General features: G+C 39.0%; 1 protein-coding gene and 1 long non-coding RNA gene across 3 annotated transcripts in view; both read right to left on the bottom strand.

The window, feature by feature from the left end:
* CLSTN2 (calsyntenin 2) overlaps positions 1 to 5,454 on the bottom strand; it is a 391,014-nt gene extending 385,560 nt beyond the window's left edge. Inside the window, exon 1 of one of the 2 annotated variants that reach the window (XM_074590208.1) lies at positions 5,216 to 5,454. In XM_074590208.1, coding sequence (XP_074446309.1) covers positions 5,216 to 5,420 — 205 coding nt within the window. In that variant the 5' untranslated portion in view covers positions 5,421 to 5,454. The remainder of the gene's footprint in view (positions 1 to 5,215) is intronic. The other variant, XM_074590209.1, reaches the window with a different exon arrangement.
* A 512-nt stretch (positions 5,455 to 5,966) lies between these two features.
* Positions 5,967 to 19,571, bottom strand: part of LOC141744396 (uncharacterized) — a 104,203-nt gene continuing 90,598 nt past the window's right edge. The window contains exon 4 of the long non-coding RNA XR_012587429.1: positions 5,967 to 6,083. This is a non-coding gene — a long non-coding RNA (uncharacterized LOC141744396). The remainder of the gene's footprint in view (positions 6,084 to 19,571) is intronic.

The raw sequence follows: 19,571 nt of genomic DNA, 5'->3' as shown, positions 1-19,571 counted from the left end.
TACTTTTTGTCCCACCCACAGAGAGGACCGAGAACATGATTTTTTCCTCTGCTTTGCAGGAGCTTTTTATACACCTGAAAACTGTTCACATGTTCCTCAATTATTTTTCATTCAGCTAACCACAGCTCTTTCAGTACGTCAGGTCACTTTTTCTAGACTTATCAGTCTCACTGTTCTCTACTGGAACCGACTCCAGCTGGTCCAGATTCTACTTAAGTGCAACATCCAAACCCAAAGCTTTTTCTCCAGCTGAAAACGTATCTTCCAACTCACTGTTACTGTCCTCAAAAGTATCCTGTTAAAACTGATTGCAACTTGTTGGAAGATTATTTTTTTCCTGTTAATTTTTGTTTAATAAATCAAAAGGGATAAGACATTTAAGAGACTAAGAAACTGCCATTTGAGTGCAATCACTAGGAAAGCCAGAGGTAAGTCGAAGATCACTTTGTATGTACCCCCTTTCTGTTCTTTTCAGACTGCTCTTTTTTAAGGATACTAGAGGGGAAAAGAAGTCTCTGAGAAGAGCTACACTTAGTTTATGGTCCTCTCCACATACAAACAAACTGTAAATTTGAGCCAGGCCAAATCTCACTGCTATTGGGTTTTAAAATTTGCCTTTTAAAATTACACTTACACACCATTAAGTAACATTAAACATGTTTTGAACATCAGAACTTGATTATTTGTCATATTTGCAAAAAAGGGCTATGGACAACAGGCAACTCCACTTGACACTAGCAATTAGCTTGCTATAGAAACAATGCATTTTATCTTCCATTTTCACATTACTTATTTCACAGTGGGGAAGCGCTCTCTACTAAATGAAGTGCTAGCTACACCACTCAGACACTCTATAGGAGCCAGGCAAGCTATTTACCGCCTTCTAATATACCCTTCTTGGAAACAAAAGAAACAGAAACAAATCACTTTGAGGCAACTAAGTTAAAATGAGGACCAAGAGCAGGCCAAGAATATATGTACAAAGGGAGGAAAGGAAGGCTATTTGAAGCTGGAATTAGACCTTTGAAATTACTGTCCCAAAACATCCTGTCAATCTGACATAGAAAATCTGATACACAAAAAGTGTATGGGAAAATTTACCCTCTAACATTTTTATCATACCAAATAACTTCATGAATCTTTATTTTCAAGAGCCCTAGGAATAACATCTGTTTCATAACACATCAAGCTATAATTACATAAAACTAGTAATTTGCAGTCAGCTTTTTAATGCCTACTAAATGCACAGGAGTACTGGATCATCAATGATTTTTTTTTCCAGTTAAACAGTAAATAATCAAAACAAGGTGACAGTGCCTCTGAGAGCTTCTAATCAGCTTTCACACACTTCTCTAAATCTTTAAAAGGCAGAAACAGAAAACTGAGTCCACTTTCAAGTGTGCAATTTGGCCATGAGAAGGGTCTATCCAGATACAGATACTGCCTTCAAACTCTGAGGGCTGTCACTTCAAGAAAAAAAAAAAAAGCAACAAAATGATGACTCCACACTGCTCTCACATCACTTACTGTTTGGTGACAAAAGACTTACTTTCCAGGATGTTCTTTAAGTGGCACACACTTTGCTTACAATTGAAATATGTTTTGGAAGGCCTGAAGCTCTTAGGTTCCCAGTTTTGGTAGCCTTCCAAATAATGCAATTAAAATTGGTAACAATATGATTATGGCTGGCAAACATTCTCTAGCTTCGTAAGGGCAACTTTAATATAGCTGTCAGTCTTCTATGCTGAAGTACCTGAATACTAAAGCAGTTATCAAGTACTCCCGTTTTTGTCTTTTGAGACCTCTGAATCATTTCATTATCTTGGCACCCAGACTTCATAATCTTTTATCCTACGAGACAGAAGAGTCAGTTTTCATAAATAGCTTTTCAATCAAAACACTTTTTAAAAAAGGAGTAATCCTGAAAGAAATATTCCTATCTCCATTTATTGATGAAAAAAATTGAAATATGAAACCACGGTACATGTCTTTTCCAGGGTTTCTTGGTAAGCTACAGAAAGCGCTTCATTCCCCACCTTCTGGCCTAAGTAGCGTGCCAAACATCACTTCTCATGTATTTTGGATGAGGATGAAAAGAAGGTTCTTCTTTTCTCATCTCCTTTGAACTGATATGGAAAAGTATTTCATTATCATTTACTGTGAAAAAATGTTACAAGTAACCATAGTGTTATGTAGAAAAATTCAGAAATGGGGATCTGTCTAGCATGTTCTCAAAGATTTTTCCTTCGATTTCTTCCCCCCCAGGCTTTAAGCTTTCTTTTACGCAAAATACACTGGCTCTGTCTCTCTGGGTTAGTTGTTTTTCTACTGCTGATAGTCGTATCAGATGTATTCACATAATAGACTTGCCAAGTGGGACTGAATGTTCCGTTGATTTGGAAATGTCCTGAATGACTAAGACTTCCAGTTTTGCCCATGTAATTAATTTAATTGGAATCAAATATTCTTAGTTATTTACATCATTGAGGTGCTTTCGGCTGTACTTCAAAATTAAGATTAAAATTATGTTTATGTTAATGATGAAGTTCAAATGCAGTCAAACTTGAAAGGTTGACTAATTGGGTCTCACAATTATGGCAACATTTTTAGGACTTCACCAAGTAATTCAATAGTAAATACTAGAACAAGATAATAATTTAAGAGATTAGCCTTATGCATAGATTTGTGGAGAGACAGAAAGCGAAATGCTGTAGGTAGAATTTCTCCCCGCCTGCAACCACATGCACCTATGAATTTTGAATGTGCTGGACAAAAAAAATAATCTTACCCTTCAGCAATTTTTATTTGACATAACTGAAGACCATGAGAGACTGCTCACACAATTTCCAGACATCATTAATGTATTTTCAATAAACCAGAAAGTGTGCCTCTCTGTCTTATCGAACAAAGCTGTCTGAAAATACTTTAAAGAAACCATTTTTCTGCCAAAACTGATTTAATTGGAACCTATGATAAAGATCCCAGGGTCAACGACTGGCCAGAAAGCTAACAAAGCCACAAATTGCATATGAATGTTTAATACACAGATTAAGTTCTGTAACTGAGCACCTACTAAACATTCTGGCATTACCTCTTATATTTGTTTTTCCATGAAAAACTTTAGAGTCTTTTTTTTTTTCCTTTCTATGGAGAGTAAACAATTTTTCCAGGATAGAGACATTTTTGTGGAATTAATTGTGATTTTCTACTGAGCGAATGGTGCGTACCAGGACTGTTTCTGTAATCTTTCTCCTATCCTCAAAAACATGTGGGGAAAGAAGAGGAGGTTGGTTTTCTTTTTAAAACGAGGAGCAGCAGAGCACAGCAAAGTAGATGAGATAGGATGCGATCTGAAATCATTATCTTAGATTGTCTTTGCTACTCTCTAAAACAGGATGCTTAAAGAACCGGAGGAGCTTTGTACACACTACATCGTACCTGCATCTCCAGCCAGAGAGCACCCACCTCCAAGCTAAAGTTTATGGTTACAGTACCAAGCTTCTCAATTGTGTGTGTGAGATACCCACAAAACACCTTTTCAATTAAAATTTTTGTCCTACACAAAAATACAGAGCAAAGAGAAAGCAGCATATTGAAATAACCTCTCTTTTCTTTCCTCTATTGATTGGGAGGGGGGAAGAGTCCACAGAGGTAAGTATATCAGATATTAAATGCATATCGTGCCAAGATATGTTAATTCATTTATTAATCCTATGTTATAGTCTTTGATGATACCTAATATTAAGAAAGAAAGTATGTAAAGTAAAAAGTGAAAACTTTAAGCATGTAAATATCAATATAAATACCCTTAAAATGTCTATTTTTAAACACTAAATACTGGCAAATTATGACTACTATTATCCAAAAATGCTCTTTGCAGCCCTCCAGTGGTCAAATACAAAGTAGAACCCAACAAGAAAACAACTCCGATTTGTATGATGAACTACCTGCAGCATTTAAAAAGACATCTCCCACGAACTAAAACCTCGCATGCTTGTCTAAAGGAAAGATCTATATAAACAAGATAATGACCTGAAAATACATAAGAAATTAAACAGGAGGATAATACTTCCCCTCCATCAAAACGTTTCATGGTATTTGTTATCACACAGTTATCTGTCCAGAAAATGCTATCCCACCAGGACCTCAAGGTATACGTTGGGTTAGTAACAGAAGTAGCAATTCATTTCCTATAGTTACTTTCTGCTATTCCTACAGGTTAATCTAAATAAAGTTAAGGCAACGTTTGCTGGAAAGAAACAGTTTCCTCTCAAAGTTGGGACTCATGCAGTTTAATGTTTGGTTTTTTTAAAAGAAAGCAAACAAACACTGAAGTTTCCCTTTCTCTCTTTCTCTCTCACAAGTAAAATAAAAGGTATAGCCTCATATAAGAGAAAAAAGAATAGAACTGCTTTTAAATAATATCAAATCAATTGAGACAAAGTTCTCAAAATTAAGTTCTTCAAACTCGGGGCTAGAAAGTCAGACCAGACCTGCAAGAAGACAATGTCAAGGGAAAAGACAACTGAAGGGAAGAAGACCCTGTGACACGGGGGAGACCGGAGCCTTTCCGAACGGGCAGCTCTTGCTTTAGGAGCCTCCGGATTACGGGAGCCAGCAGGCGAGCACTGCAGAGCACTAAGTTTCAATAAACCTGCGACAACCTGCGCTTCCTCACAAGCGGCGGGGTCAATGGGGAAGCAGACGGCGACTGGGGATGCTCTGGGTGACCTGATGTCACGGCCTCCCAGAAAACTTGGCAGTCACCCTCCTCTCTTCCCGTTTCCCTCCTTTCAGCCCTTCCTCACCGTTTTACCGGGAGGCAGAAGACCCCAACCTACGCGCGATCGGCCGGGCCGCGGCTTCCACCCGCCACGGAATCCCGGAGCGGTTCCGCCGCACCGGGAGCGGCACCTCCCGCTCAGCTCGGCCGCTTCCAGCGTCTCCCGCCGCCCCGCCGCCCACGGGCACGCCCGAAAAAGTAGCGGGCACCGAGTTGCCGGGAGCTGGCTGACCCGCAGCCCCACGCTGAGGAAGCGGCCCGGGGGCCGCCGCCAGCGCCGCGACCCCAAGCTCGGCGCAGCGTCCTAGCCCCCCAAACTTTCTGCTTCGCCGCCTTTCCGCCCGCGCCCGAGGGCGACCGCCCGGCCCCGCGCCCCCCGCGGACCTGGGCGCCCCCCAGCCCCGGCCCCGCCGCTCCCGCCGCCCGCGCTACCTGCCTTTGGCGGCGAGCAGGTTGCCCAGCCCCAGCAGCAGCTGCAGCAGCAGCGCCGCCGGCCCCCAGCAGCAGCAGCGCCGCCGCATCCCCGCCGCGGCGCCGGCCCTCCGCGCCCGACACGCCGCCCTGCGCGGCGGCTCCCGGCGGCGGCTGTCTGCGGGGCGAGGCGGGCGGGCGGAGGCTGCCGCCGCTCCCTCCTCATTCGCCCTCACCGCCAGCACCGGGGCGGGAGCCGGAGCCGCCCCGGGACCGCGGCGACGTCACGGGGAGGGGATGCATGAATATTCATGAGCGGGGGCGGGGGGTGCTGGGCTCTGCCGAGGGGGCAGCGCCGCCGCCGGGCCCGGCTGTGAGGAGAGAGGGGAGGGGCGGGGAGGGGCGGGCCCGCGCACCTGCTCGTGCAGGTGTCGTGTGTCCCCCCCGCCATGTGTGCAGAGGGGCGGGCGAGGAGGGAGATGGGACGGAGAGGAAGAAACCAAAGCCTTGGTGAAGGATTCCAAGGGCACCAGGGCAGGGGGCCATGGGGGCCGTGGCTGGAAGAGAGGAACAGGCCAGAGAAGATCAAGTAACGCTTCAGTTCAATTTTGGAGGAGAAATAGGAGACCTGGGAAACCCGAGGTGGGAAGACAGCTTGGGAAGAGAACATAGAATGATTTTGTTGGAGGAAGAGTACAAAGTGCAAAGGTTTTGGTAAAGCAGAGAAATGGACAAGAATTCAAACCTTAGGGATGGAGATGTTGCTGGCAAGGCTGGGAGTGGTGCAGGAGCGCTGTGGGATGGAGCTGCAGGGTCAAGGAAACCCGGTGCCCAGGTGGGACTTGTGTTCAGGGCTGCAGACATCTGAGATATTCTGGAAGGAGAGCACCTGCAAACGTGAGGACACTCACTCTAAGAGTCTAAACGGTACCAGCTGTAACACATTAGCTACACATGAGCTGTGAGAGCTACAAGGAATTACTGCAGAGTCCCCTCCCTGCTTCAACCATTGTCTTATTTGTGCTCTATCCCATAAATTGCTCATCAAAGCTGCCTAACTCTGGAGAGAAAGTACTCACAATGGAATCACAACTCTAACATATGCTTGTTAATCACTTGACTTTGTGAGTGTTGTCATTCTGAGAAAAAGCAAGCTCAGGCTGCTCTAATGAGATGGTAGGGGTGTTAGTTGAATACTGGGTGCCAAAGAGCAAGAATAGGATCCGTCCTACATCACCCCCTATAACACTTAGACAGAAGACATCACAGTCATTGAGTAAAATCATTTGGGTTTGGGTCTTGACTGCTATTACTTTTCATTATCTTTCTCTGTATGTATTGCTAGACGCATGATTCATCAAACAAATCGCTTTGAGCAGAAGGAATGCAGGATACCCTCCTCCTTCCTCTAACCACGCGCAGAGGAAAAGGGGGATGGGACACAGTGACAAGAACCCAAGCCCTTTTTGCAAACCTAAGATGTAACACTTCATCTGCTAAAGGAGGAGGCTGGAAATACAAATTTACCGTTCCACTTCATCCAGACAAAAAAAAAAAATAATTCAAGTTATATTGTTTGAGACAAACTTCTAATGCTATTTTCAGTTCCTCGTCTAATTAGTTATGGAATCTGCTTTCCTGTAACCTCTATTGTGAAGTGGGATAGAACAGGCATAAAGAAAAATTAGGAAAAATCAGCAGTAAAATAATTTGGCGTACCGGACAACTGTGCACAGAAAAAAAATCATTTTTGCCAGCATCCAGTTGTTCCTCATTTTTCTACAGAAAAATATTTTTTGAGGAGGAATTCAGCTATTATAAGTCACTTCTGTTAGTCAGGAGAAAACTCCTCTATCCCCTAAGTGTTGAATGTTCCAAAACAATGTTTGTTATGTACGGCAGTAAAGATTTCCTGCAAACAGCTCAAAAGCCCTTTCAGTGTATGATACAAGGCTTGACCGTGCTTCGACGCCCAGCTGGGAGCACACCACTACCTGCCTTGTGAAACCAGCCGTCGACACTGCAGCTGATTTTTCTAAAGGTGCACTGCTGTGCTGAGTGCCCAGGTATCCATCACCTGGAGGCGAATATTAAATATAGTCCAGAGAGATTTAACTATCAACATGCATGGAAATTACATTAAAACCGTATGGTCCTGGCCAAAATTGTCCACATTAATAGCGGTCAGATTTACAGACTACAATAACATAGAAGGAACTCTGAAATCTATAGGGTTTCAGTTTGCTAATTAAAAAAAAAATGTGGCAAGCAGCATCAGAAGACCACAATGCAACATCCCCACTTTCTGAAAGGTTAGAAATATGACCCATGGACTAACACACTGAAATAGCGTATATATAAACAGCAACATAATTCAGAGGAGGGCATTTTCATACAGTGAATTAGCAAGAATCTGAGGAAGCTAAAAAGCAGTATTTTCCAATTTTAAGTATTAGCCTTTTATTAACAGTCCATAATACAACTGATTTGGTGGTGGTATCTAGAAAGCAGGTTCGCAAGGTAGATGCTGCACAGGAAGACACATCTCTCTTCTCAGCCAGCTTATAGTCTAAATAAATAAGACAGACAACAGAAATGAAAAGGGACAAATGTTACCTCATTCCACAGGCAGGGAGCTGAAGTACAAAAGATGAAGAGACTTCACTGATAGACAATATTATACTGGTGACAGAACCAAGAACTAATTTCAGCTCCACTACCTTAATCAAAAACTGTTCTCCTTTCTACCTGAGTGTATTTGTTTATGGACACGACAGCCTGGGTATTCAACAGTCTTCTGGTGGTGTCTTATACAGGCGATGGAGGTAGATGGATATAAACATTTATGGACAATAATGATGATTGATCACTATGCAGAAATTTAAAGTAAATAATTGCCATTAAGTCCTGTATTTTATGCTGCTTTGCAACCAGGTGTGTCCATTAACTTCTACAGCCTTTACCAGGGTCTAAGAAAGCAAGCTGAAAATCCTTTACTCATTTTACTCTTTCTGTTTAATCATTGTGTAATTGAAGGGGTGTATCTTTCAATTTTTTCTTATATACATTTTGTGACAGAACCATACAGTGGGGAAATGTATTATCTAGTCCCAAACAGGACATCACTGAAGGATTACCTCTGATCTGAGATCCATCCATTCCCATGTCTAGAACCACCACTTTGTTCTGACATGTTTTATTGGTCTTGTAAAATAGAAATTCTAAAACAAGGGGGAAAAGGTCATAGCATGCATTCACTGAGAATTATTGACATGGACCTGGCGTCAGAGGCAGTCAATCAGAAAGATCCATTTGAGTCTAGCGATGTAAAGATTATTTTTTATCATAATTTCCCCAGTGTAAATTCAAGATACTGCTGGAGGAGAGGATTTAACCCTGACAGAGAGCTTGCTGAAGAAATCAGGGTAGCTCCAAGGTCATGGTCAAGCCTACTTCATGATATATCAGGATATTTAGCTGGGAGTTTTAACTATCATGAAGATTGTATTTTCTGAATAAAAGTTATTAATATCATGGTGAATATCAGTTTTTCTAAGTAACAAAGAAGAGACAGTTGAGCAGTAATATTCAGGTAAAAAGTGTTATTACTCTATTGTTAAGGATATTAGACTCCATTAATTAAAAAACAACTTAAGGATCAAAAATAAAGGAAATCATGAAAGAAGTTTCTTTTTCAACATTATGAAAGTCACTTTGTCACCCATACAAAAGATTTCAGTACATAAATATACATAATTCAGATCCTATAGCAAACCCCATTGTACTATTTGTTATAGGATCTATATTGCTTGATTTTAGGACATGTTTGCGTAACACCAAAAATGGGAAGCACGTAATCTGACTGGCTGCCTAAAGCCATCATTCAAACGATGTTAAATTTCATGTAAACTTAAAAATAACTAACTAAATAAGCCACAGGAATCTAGATTTGATTAGATTTAGAAGTTGTTTATGTATTACCAAAGAAAATGGCAATATGTTTTCCTGTTGGGAAAATGAAAGGGAAAAGAGTATATATGCCATTTTGAAGAAGAAAATAGATTTAAAAGATAGCATTATAGAGCATGATACACAAACAATCACAGGGTACAGAAATAAGTATCCGTTTTTTTGGTAGAATGGAAGTAAAATTTGGTTTTGCTAGTCATATAAAGGAATGGGGTTTATGCGTGCCAAATGCAGCAGCAATAACACTGATGTAATTTATATTTCTTTACAAGCTTGAACTAGGCCTAGGGCCTTCCTGATTATTTGCTTTTTTGCTCCATGGGTTTAAACTTGCCTTGAACGTTAGAGGACCTGAATGGAATGATGTAGCATTTTGCTACTGCGACCGCAGGTTCTGCTGCCTCTCTAGAAGTTGGCAAGCATTTCTCCAGAGACTTATTCAGGTCAGCAGCTTTTAATAAATAAGTAGGGTGGTCATCAGGTAGAATAGAACAAACAGCCTGAGAAATGAGTATAAATACAAACATTACTTTCTATATGTGCCACAACTGCTAATGTGTTAGTTAAACAGAAGAAAATACGCTTAAATAATTTATTCTTAATAAATGAACCATCTGAATAATAAATACATGTTTTCTGTAATCGTCGGGAAGTTTTTTTAAACAAAAGGCTCTTTTGCAGCAGGAAGAATCACATGGAAGGTGGGGAAAGAATTGTATTTGCTTAAATAGCATTAAGAAGCCAACCAAAGCCAAATAGCTAAAATGTTGGAAATTAATACTGCTGACAGTTTATCGCATTTTCCCTTGTAATTTGTGTATAATGTTGTAATTCCTATTTAAGAATGCAGACTGGAACTCTGAAAGTATATGTAACCCTACGTTTTCTAATCAGTATAATGGCAAACACGCAACTAGTTCCTCAGCTCTGATATTCAAAGCCTTAATGCCGGAACCCTCTGCTTTTAAACTCACTGCTTTTGTCATGCTCTTAAATTGCAAGAGACATCAATCTTATTTTGGGCTCCATAAGAGGCACGTGCTTTTAATTGTCATTTCAAAAGCAATATTTCATTTAAACGTATTATGAACCTTGCTTGGCTTTTATAGCGGGAGATCACTAAATAAAATCACGTTACATGTTTAGTTAATCTCACTTGATCACATCAAAACAGCCCTTTGATGGACACCTGTATAAAAGACTTGTATCTGGCAGAAAATGAAGATGGTAATTCAGTAGGAGATATGACTCAGGTCTGAGCTAACGTCCTATTGCAGTTGTGCTCCTGGGTGTGCTTTGGAATGAATTCTATAACAAACCTTGACAGCACATTCTCTTTAACAATCCTGCAGTACTTCTTGCAAGAGTAGGGATCTTCTACCCAAACTCCTTCCTGGCTGATTAGATACCACCTACATAACTTCCCCATAAAATTTTAGTTGGAAATTGTACTCTGCCATCTTCACAGACACAATGATTTTATGCACAACAGTATGTTGAATCTGTAAAAAGATAAAGAAAGCAACGCTGTTCAGGTAATCAACTGATGGAATCCACAGTGGAGTGCTTAGCTCTTAGTCTTTTTATTGTTTTCCTTTTAATGAAAATAAGATTCTCACTCTATTTTAATGTTTATCAATGAAATAACACCTGCTAGGTGCCTTTTTATTTTCAGTGGTGAGATGAATTACACAGTACTGTTATCCTTATTTTGTGTTATCTGGTTTGGATCTTTCATTCAAGACATTATTTTATGTAATTAAATTAGAATTCAGAAGCAGAGATTTTTTTTTCATAGCATTAATGAGATTGTCAACAAAGTACAAGGAAATTCGCAAATCTGCAAATTTTTAATGAATGTAGCACAGAGTTTCAAACTTGACATTGGATCTAAATTGTGAAAGTTATAGTTAAAATCAACACACAGAACAGTGAGCAAGTATTTTGCCTATAGTCAAGGCGTAATTTCAAGAAACTTAAACCAGGAACACAGCGAACAAATATTTTTTTCATTTTGTGAAGTCTGTCTTTGAATTAGTTTTTGATGCCTTTTTCCAAAGGTATCAAAACCAACAGGTGTAAGCCACAATGAAGTGTCCTGTTTTAGATTCTGGCTAGCCAGATAGAGAGATTAATGCTTCCACCATAACTACACTTGAAGCTTCCCACATCTATTCACCATAAATTACTTTCTGTTCTAAAAGTATAGGCAATGCAATCTTACATTTGCATTTAAACTGTTGGCTGTTGGTTTTGGGTAAGCTGCTACGTTTTACCTTTGGCTTTTTTTCTCCCCACACTTATTTTATCCTTTTGAGAAAGATTTCAATGGAAAAGTTAATGAATCACAAAAACTTGTTTCCAAAATACACAGGATTCTCCCCTATTTCTTTCGTGAGAATGTTTTCAGTGACATTCCTTCTATTAAAAAGGTAATAACCCTTCTCATCTCTCCTATTCTGCATTAGCAATTGAGCCCCAGAAGCAATAAACCACTCTTCATTTGGCTACTAATAAGATACTGCATGATCAAAGCTGCCAGAGTGGGCCACAGGACCTAAATCACCACGTGAAACAGTGTAGTCTTACCCCATTAGAAAGGTGATAGATCAGCATCCGCACTGTGACTTGCATCAAACAGAAAATGAAAAGTTAATGTAGGGTGCCTAGCACAAGTATATAATGCTCTCTTCAGATTATTAGGTCATGAAATTGGTGCTGCTGTACAACCTGCTGAACTAGGGCTTTTCTTTGTGACCATTTTTTCTATACTCAGAGAGGCAAAAACGTAGTCTTCTGGAACACTATGTCAGCTCTTTGTGGGATGGACTTCATGCTTGCTGAACTTGGATGGTAGCACTTTAGAGAACTTCAAATATCCAAAGGAAATGAGAACATCAACATGCCACCAGAACTACAGTAGTCTTAGTTCTTGGAAGCAAATGCCGTCACCTAAAAGCAAAGCAGGCACATTCTTTAACTCTTCGAAGTGTTTATTTCTTCTTCCTAAAAATTTCTTCTTTTTCATATTTCCTACCTCATCTTCTAAACCAACTCATCTTCTAAGTTTATTTCACAGGACCTACGTTCTGTAAACAGCATAGTAAAGTTAGAGATGTAAGTTGGTACCTCATTGCTAGGTGTATAGCCCATATTAATTCATTACGTTCTCCTTTCAGCTTTGTATAGACTTTGGGGAAGATGTGAATCCATGTAGGGACATGAATACGGCTATATTAACGTGTGGAGGGGGAAGAACAATAAATATCCAAAGTGACCTTTGAAGCCAAACTGAAAATGCAATTTGACAAATTTGTAACAGTATTGAAGAGAAAAATTACAGTATTTCTATCCATTCTGAGTGGCCTTGATGGGGACACTCTAGCTCCCATCAGACTGCAGAACAAAATTTCTATAGGATCTGTTTTTCACATCCTTTGCCTTTATTAGAACTTTTTCAGTTTTCATGCCTTTTCCCATATTCTAGAAATTTTAAATGAACATTTAGTTTATTCACCCTCAATACTTTCCATATTAACTTTTTAATTAATGAATACTTGCTTTTCCTGCTGCCTTCTAGTTTCTGTATATTTTCTTAATACTTCCTGAAGTTCTAGAACAAAGTGTCAGACTTTAAATTAGTGCAAAGTAGCCTAAAGTCTATGAGGTTGTCCCATTATATTTATAACAAACATGAGTCATTCTAAACTGATACTTAGGTAGCTTCTATTTATTTGTCAAAGGCTAAGCACAGGTTCCCTTTACCAATTCATAATCTTCAAAATGAAGAAACGCACCTTTGCAGGAAAAGAATATTCTAATACAAAAATGCAGTCAAAGCTTGGAATTGCCACATGGCTGTTAACATCCTTGTAACTGCTACCTTTCCTGCAGTTTAATTACCGGCTTATTATACCAGACTGTCAAAAAAAGGTGATGCAGATAAAGATTTTCCAGTCAGTATAAAATTTCCTCCTCAAGCTAAATTTGAACTAGTTACTTCCAATAGCTGTTCTTCATTTTTTGATTGATGATAATTTTTTATGATTTCCCACCTTTTTCTCCATGTCTGATTTCTCTTGATTATTATAGTAATATAATCTTGTGCTATATCTATTTTGTTTTCTTCTAATGCAAATTTCTTGATAGCAACCATTTTAGATTTAATTCTGTTTGATTTGAGCTGCCAAGAGCTCTTGCATTCTGGCTGATCACTTAACAAAACCTGATATTTACAGGAGCTAATCATTTCAGTAGGAACATAGGTAAAGAGTGCCATCCAGAGACATACGGAGCTCCAGGAATACTGGAAATGGAGAACCACCCGAGTGCTGTGAGTCACAGCACTTGTGGGTTTTCTCCCCGTTATGCGAAATAATATAATGCAATCTGGATTTTTTTTTTCTTGAAAGACCAACACAGCTAATATGTCTGCATCACAGGAAATCAAAGTACCTGGATACTCAGTATTACCTCACACTGTGCAGTTGTATAGTTCATGACTTCTATTGTTCTAACTGTACTAGTTTCCTTTGCAATAACTGAACTCTTGTATGTAGAGGAGAAACTACGGCGATTGTTGTGGTTTTAAACAGTGACCATACTACACACAGATGAATGAAAACACAGACTGAAAACAAGTCAGAAAAGCTGTTACTGAAATACAATGTTTCCAAAGATGATAAATAATGGAAAAATTACATCAGAGAGATTCAGTGCTGAAATGCATCCACATAGCTATCCACATGAATCTCTGAATTTCAACTTTAGCAAAACTCAGCTGAAACCAAACAAATGAATTGCAGTCAAGCCCTACTAAAAAATGAGTTTGAGAGGCCCAGAGTGACTTCAAAGAGGAACCGCATATACAGGGCAGAGATAGCAGATTCATCATTCCAGGAGCCGAGATGAGTTCTTAAAAATATAACCTTATTCATTTGGTTTTCTGAACTAAAGGAATTAAAATCACCAAAGAGTTCAAATCCTAGAATAATTCCAAATGTAGTGCTATGCCTTCAGCACAGATTTAGATGAAACAGTGGTTTTTTTACTCACAGGAAACTACAAGACCTCCAAGGACAAATAAGCTACTAAATTAGTCAGAGAAGAGATCTTCAAATCCAGTGTTCATACAGTTGCTTGATAACTGAAACAGTAGCTACAGCCATATTCCACTTACTTAGGTCTTGGCTCTCCATAAAGGCGTAAGAGTTTCCAGAAGGACTAATCTTTTAATTGTGAAAGTGACAAATATTGTAATTATTCTCAATTTCCCCAAATTATAAATTTTAGTATATAAATACAACTCAAGCAAGGAACCTTTTCCCACGCGTGAAGTGGTTCAGGGCAAAACATTAAACGGAGACAGAAAGGATTCTCCTAGATGCATTCTGTGAGTGAAATTTGAAGGGTACCCCGAAACTAGCCTGCCTTGTTGACCGATACTGGATGACATATTAAGTGGTCATTACCAACAGATGGCAGTAACTTGGAGAAATAGTTAATTGAAAGACAATGTGTATTATCAGTCCCATTCTCTATCACGCTCTCCAGTGCTAGGAAAAGATTATGACCTGCTGCTTGAATGAGGTTACATGACTTATTATGCCCTCTTCACCCACTCACTTTCTGTCAACACAACACAGGACTCTAGATTAAGTATATTTATATTTTTCTATAGAATATCATTAGTAAAAATGCTGTGGTTTGGAAAATTACATTTTGCTACACTTTCATGGAGGCTGCTGGTCTTCCAAGTAATTGAGAATTGACTATTCTGAGGTTTGTAAACTTCAGCGAAGCTTGTGGTAGGCAATGAATTCAAAATGAACATATTAGCCCACTAAGTGACTCAAATACTACAATAAATGGACTAACAAAATAAAAAGGAAAAGAAGCAGAGCTTTTTCACAGAGGACTGCATTTTCTTACTATCTCATTAGAGTCTTGCTGCAGAGACTGCAAATTTCCCAGTGAAATTTCTCATCACCAATAAACAGTCGGCAAGTATTGTTTAGCAGTTGCCCAACAAATGATTGGCATTTGCATTTCATCTGGCAGTGGCAAAACGGCTTCTATGTTTTAGTAACTTAAGAGTTTGAAAAGGCTGCAATTTAGTTGTGATAATACGAAAAATTTTTATTGTCATAGAAAAAATTCTTACTCTCTAAAAGCTCCTAGAATTTGATAGCTACCAGTTCATAGATAAAGCAAAAGATATGATTAAAATACCAAAACAATTAAGGAGTGTGAAATTGTTTCAGATGCCCATGGATCAATAAATAATGGCCTGTACCTTGAGTAGGTTAAAATTGTCTGTTAATCAATGGGAATAATTGCTTTTCCTAAAATGTTTTTTAATAAGTACATCATTGTTTTCCCTACTTCGATTGGAGGTTTGAAATGTCAATAAAGCTCCTGGTAGCCATGCTCTGAATGTAGGATGAATACGATTCCCTAGTGAAAGAGAAAGCAAACCTCACAGTGCCTGTTTCAAGAGGGCCACCAGCTCCTTCCTATCACCATGGCTCTTCCCACAGGAGCCTCCAAAGCAGCAACAGGACACCTTTGGACAGGAGCTCTATAACCAAGCAGAATCATCACCTCTACCAAGTTCTAGGAAGGCTAAGAGGAAAAGGAAGTTAATGCAGCCGAGCCACTGAAGCATCCCATTTGCTTAAATTCTGTTACAACAGAAAGAATTGTGACCTGACAGAGGTAGGAGGCTGCTTTCCACCCAGGTATTGAGACGTTACAGTGCTTGAGACGTACTATGTGGTGGGGATGGTAAGTATGGAGACAGATGTTGGCCACCCACAGATTTCATCAGGTTCATCTGGACTCACTGGTACAAAACATCTCAGACAAAACACCTCTCACAAGCTCATCATTTAGTTTAAGTAAATGAATTCACATTGTGCCAAGCAAATTGATTGATTGATTGTTTAGAATGTTCAAAACAAGCTTTCTGTTTCTCAGCTGTTCCCACCTTACTAAATCAATCAAAATAAGTGTGATTTTATTGTATAGCAAGCAGATCAAAAGTTTGCTGTAAGTTTTTTCTTCTTTTTTTTTTTTTTTTAATTTCAAGTGCAGAATTATCATCAAACTAGGTAAGAGTGCTGAGAATGAAAGTATGCATTTACGTTGCCACTTTAGTTTGGCTCAGGTGCACTTTCCAAGCAAAATTAATTGCCCTAAGCCACTATGCTTTGTTCACACCACAGAGCAATTGCAGAGCACATGAACTGGATTCTTATCAAGTGACATTAAAGCAGCAGACATGGTCCATGTTCACACTGAGTGCACTCCAGCTCTTAACTGTTGCTCAGCTCACAGGACCAGACTAGGGTAAAACTGAAGAGTGAAGTTAAATTCACGAAATATGTACAGTCTGGACAAAGGGTTCTCAGCATCGTAGCTTCATTCACTAGTTTTCCTCCTACTTCACAACACGCCTTAGTAGTGTATACAAAGCTTAAGTGGAATTTAATGGTATGTAGTTAATGTCACATATTTCTCTTCAAGAACGAACACCAATCTAACAGATTTTTTGCATTTTTCTTGCAATCAGACATTTTAAAAAACTTGGAAGTGGACAATTAGGAAACCTAGGTATTTTTACTACTCTATAATTGTTATTGTTACAGTCTACAGGCCCTTCTCCCCATTTTCCTTGCCTGGTGTATCATTTCTAGGGGTAGCATACAGAAGGACCTCCTTCTTGGTTGCAGAATTTGCACTTAGATTTCTCTCCTTAGATGCACATTAAATAATAGTTGTGCACATTCATCACCCTTGGTGTACAAGGTGCTGTCAAGTATTGATCGCATTTATTTAATTGGTTTTGTATTTTTGCTCTGGCACAGCAATTTAGTAATCCCATGGTGACAAGCATTTCTGCATTCTATATAACTTAAATACTGTCCAAGCACCTGAACATTTTAAATGTGTATATTTGAAGTTCACATTCTGCAAACCTTTGAGTGACTAAAACATAATTTCCAAATGTTTGCAGGAGTTAAACAAAGTCAACTTGAATTAAATTTTCAATCCAAATGAATAATGGTAGAAGTATTTTTATACTGGTTATCCAGCTTTGCCCATTTTACCTTAGTGAACATCAGCAGGGTAGCATGTAGGTAAGAAGTCTGCTACCAATTTATTGTATATATTTTTATGTCCTAAATAAATGTTAAAGGATTTTGTGTGTCTTTCAGTGCATTTACAGAAGAAATTACTCTCTTGGGAAAAACAAAACCCTAAAACCCCAAGCGGAATTAATTACGAACAAAGGATATTCTTGGTAAAAAACAGCAGAGGTTGCAGTAACCTGAGGAGTACCGTGCCCTTTGTTTAAGAAATTATATGCAAGTCACCGTCTTGTTTCTATCTGTATCTTTTCATACAAATTAGTCTTTGACAGCAAGATGATATCTCACCAAAGACCATTATAAAAACATAATTACTACTTCCGCATCATTAATCTGAAATAGCAATATGTTTCTGCATAAAGGGAAGTGAGTTCAGAAGTTCTGCCAGTCCATGGTCTCTCAGACGTAAAATGAAACTGTTAATTAACAGAACAGAGATGTATGTAAGACCTATATAGTTCTGTAATCTCCAGGAAAAAAAAGCAAGACTCGGGGCCTTGTAATTCTGGCCTTGCTACAATTTCCGTGGAAACTTCTCAGAGCATGAGATACCCTGCAGCATTTTCGGGTGGTTGGTGCAGTTACCCGTTCCCTCATCAACTGTCCCTTCCTTACTCAGGCTCACTGAGAAATGGGAACCAGGGCAAGACCTTCCCTCCTCACTGCACTGTCTTGTTCTCACTGGGATGCTCAGTTTCCCAGCAACGTGTTTGTGCCTAAATGCTTTCCAGAGGAGATTAAATACATCTTTCTCCCCCGGCTCTTTGATGTTTTTTTGTTTGTTTGTTCATATTTCTATCCTTCAGTATCTCCATATTATGCAACGACAAAAAGTTACGTACAAACCTGGATGTGGTTAGTCTTGACCATGAGGTAATTACTGACTTGTAAATACAGTCGTAACATTTTATAGTTGTGCTTTGCAGATAAGCATACAGCTTAAAAGGGCATTTGGTGATAACACATGATGAAACAACTTTTGGGAATGGCAAGGTAGAAAGGAATGAGAGAAAAAATTAGGAGAACTGAAGCTAAGGAGATCAGAGGTGAAGAATTTTGCAACTATTATTCATCTTTCCAGATCAAAGGCAGTTTTACGTGTGAAAGAACCACAAAATTTGACCCTGAAGAGAGTAGCAGTACATGAAGTTTAAAAAATAAATGAGAAGATGTAATGTTAAATGTTGCCAGAGTCTTCAAATACAGTTTTTTCACTCTGTGGAAAAGTTGCTGTTCTGCTATTGCTGCTAAATTGTCTGCAAACACCTCCGCTGTACTCCTAGTAAGTCTTTTGGTATGATAAACTGGGGTTTAAGTTATAAGGAAAACTACCAGAAGATGCTTAGATCTTGTGCAATCATCGTTAGCAGACATGAAAGCTCTAAAACTATAACAATAAGGAAACTTCTACAGAAGGTATGTGAGCTCAGCTCAGACTTATTGGAAGTTATTGCTAGGAAGCAATGCAGATTTCACTGAGGCCAGTTTCCAGGTACTGGAGAATATGCGATATTTTGACTCAGACGTAGAGAGGAAATGCGATTAACTTGTTGGGCTACCGCACAAGAAACAAACCGAGACTGGCTAGATTGCACAAAGAATAGTTACAGCTTTCATGTTATAAATTATATTTTGCAGAATTAAGTATGATTATTTAAGGATTCCAAGATAAAACTGTTAACTTGTTTTTCCTATGAGAAAATATACCAACTTTTTAGATTTTAATTCCCATGGTGCCACATAACAACAGGAACAGCAGGACCGAAAAATGAATGGTGTCATTCTCCACCCCCCTGCCCTTAAAATCCTGGTTTTGCTCTCCAATTGCTAGCATAAAAACTATAATATTTCATCCTAGATTATTAATTACTGTCCTGATAAAGTAAGAGCTCTATCATAACACAAATATTTAATCTGTAGAAGTCATTTATTACAGCACGTAGAGTATTAAAAAAAAAAAAAGAAAGAAAAAGGGCTCATTTCAGACCCATAGAATCCACCAACTACCACTGTTTCCACTGCATTTTGCCTTAAAATCTAATATACAAAGGCTCAAAGCAAAAATTCCAGTCAGTTCAATGAGACCAAGAAATCACATCTCTAATCCAGTTTGAATTAAACCGCATGTGTGAAATAAAGAAGAATTAAGTCCAGAACTTATTTTGCAAAACTATTTTTGGTGGGTTTGTTTGTCTTGGAGTTGTTGGGATGGTTTTTTTTTTAATTCTACTAATTCTGCACATTAAGAGCAAGAG

Source organism: Larus michahellis, chromosome 6, assembly GCF_964199755.1.
Source record: "Larus michahellis chromosome 6, bLarMic1.1, whole genome shotgun sequence".
Classification (NCBI taxonomy): Eukaryota; Metazoa; Chordata; class Aves; order Charadriiformes; family Laridae; genus Larus; species Larus michahellis.
The sequence above is the reverse complement of the archived record's forward strand: the minus strand, read 5'-3'. Positions and strand labels throughout refer to the sequence as shown.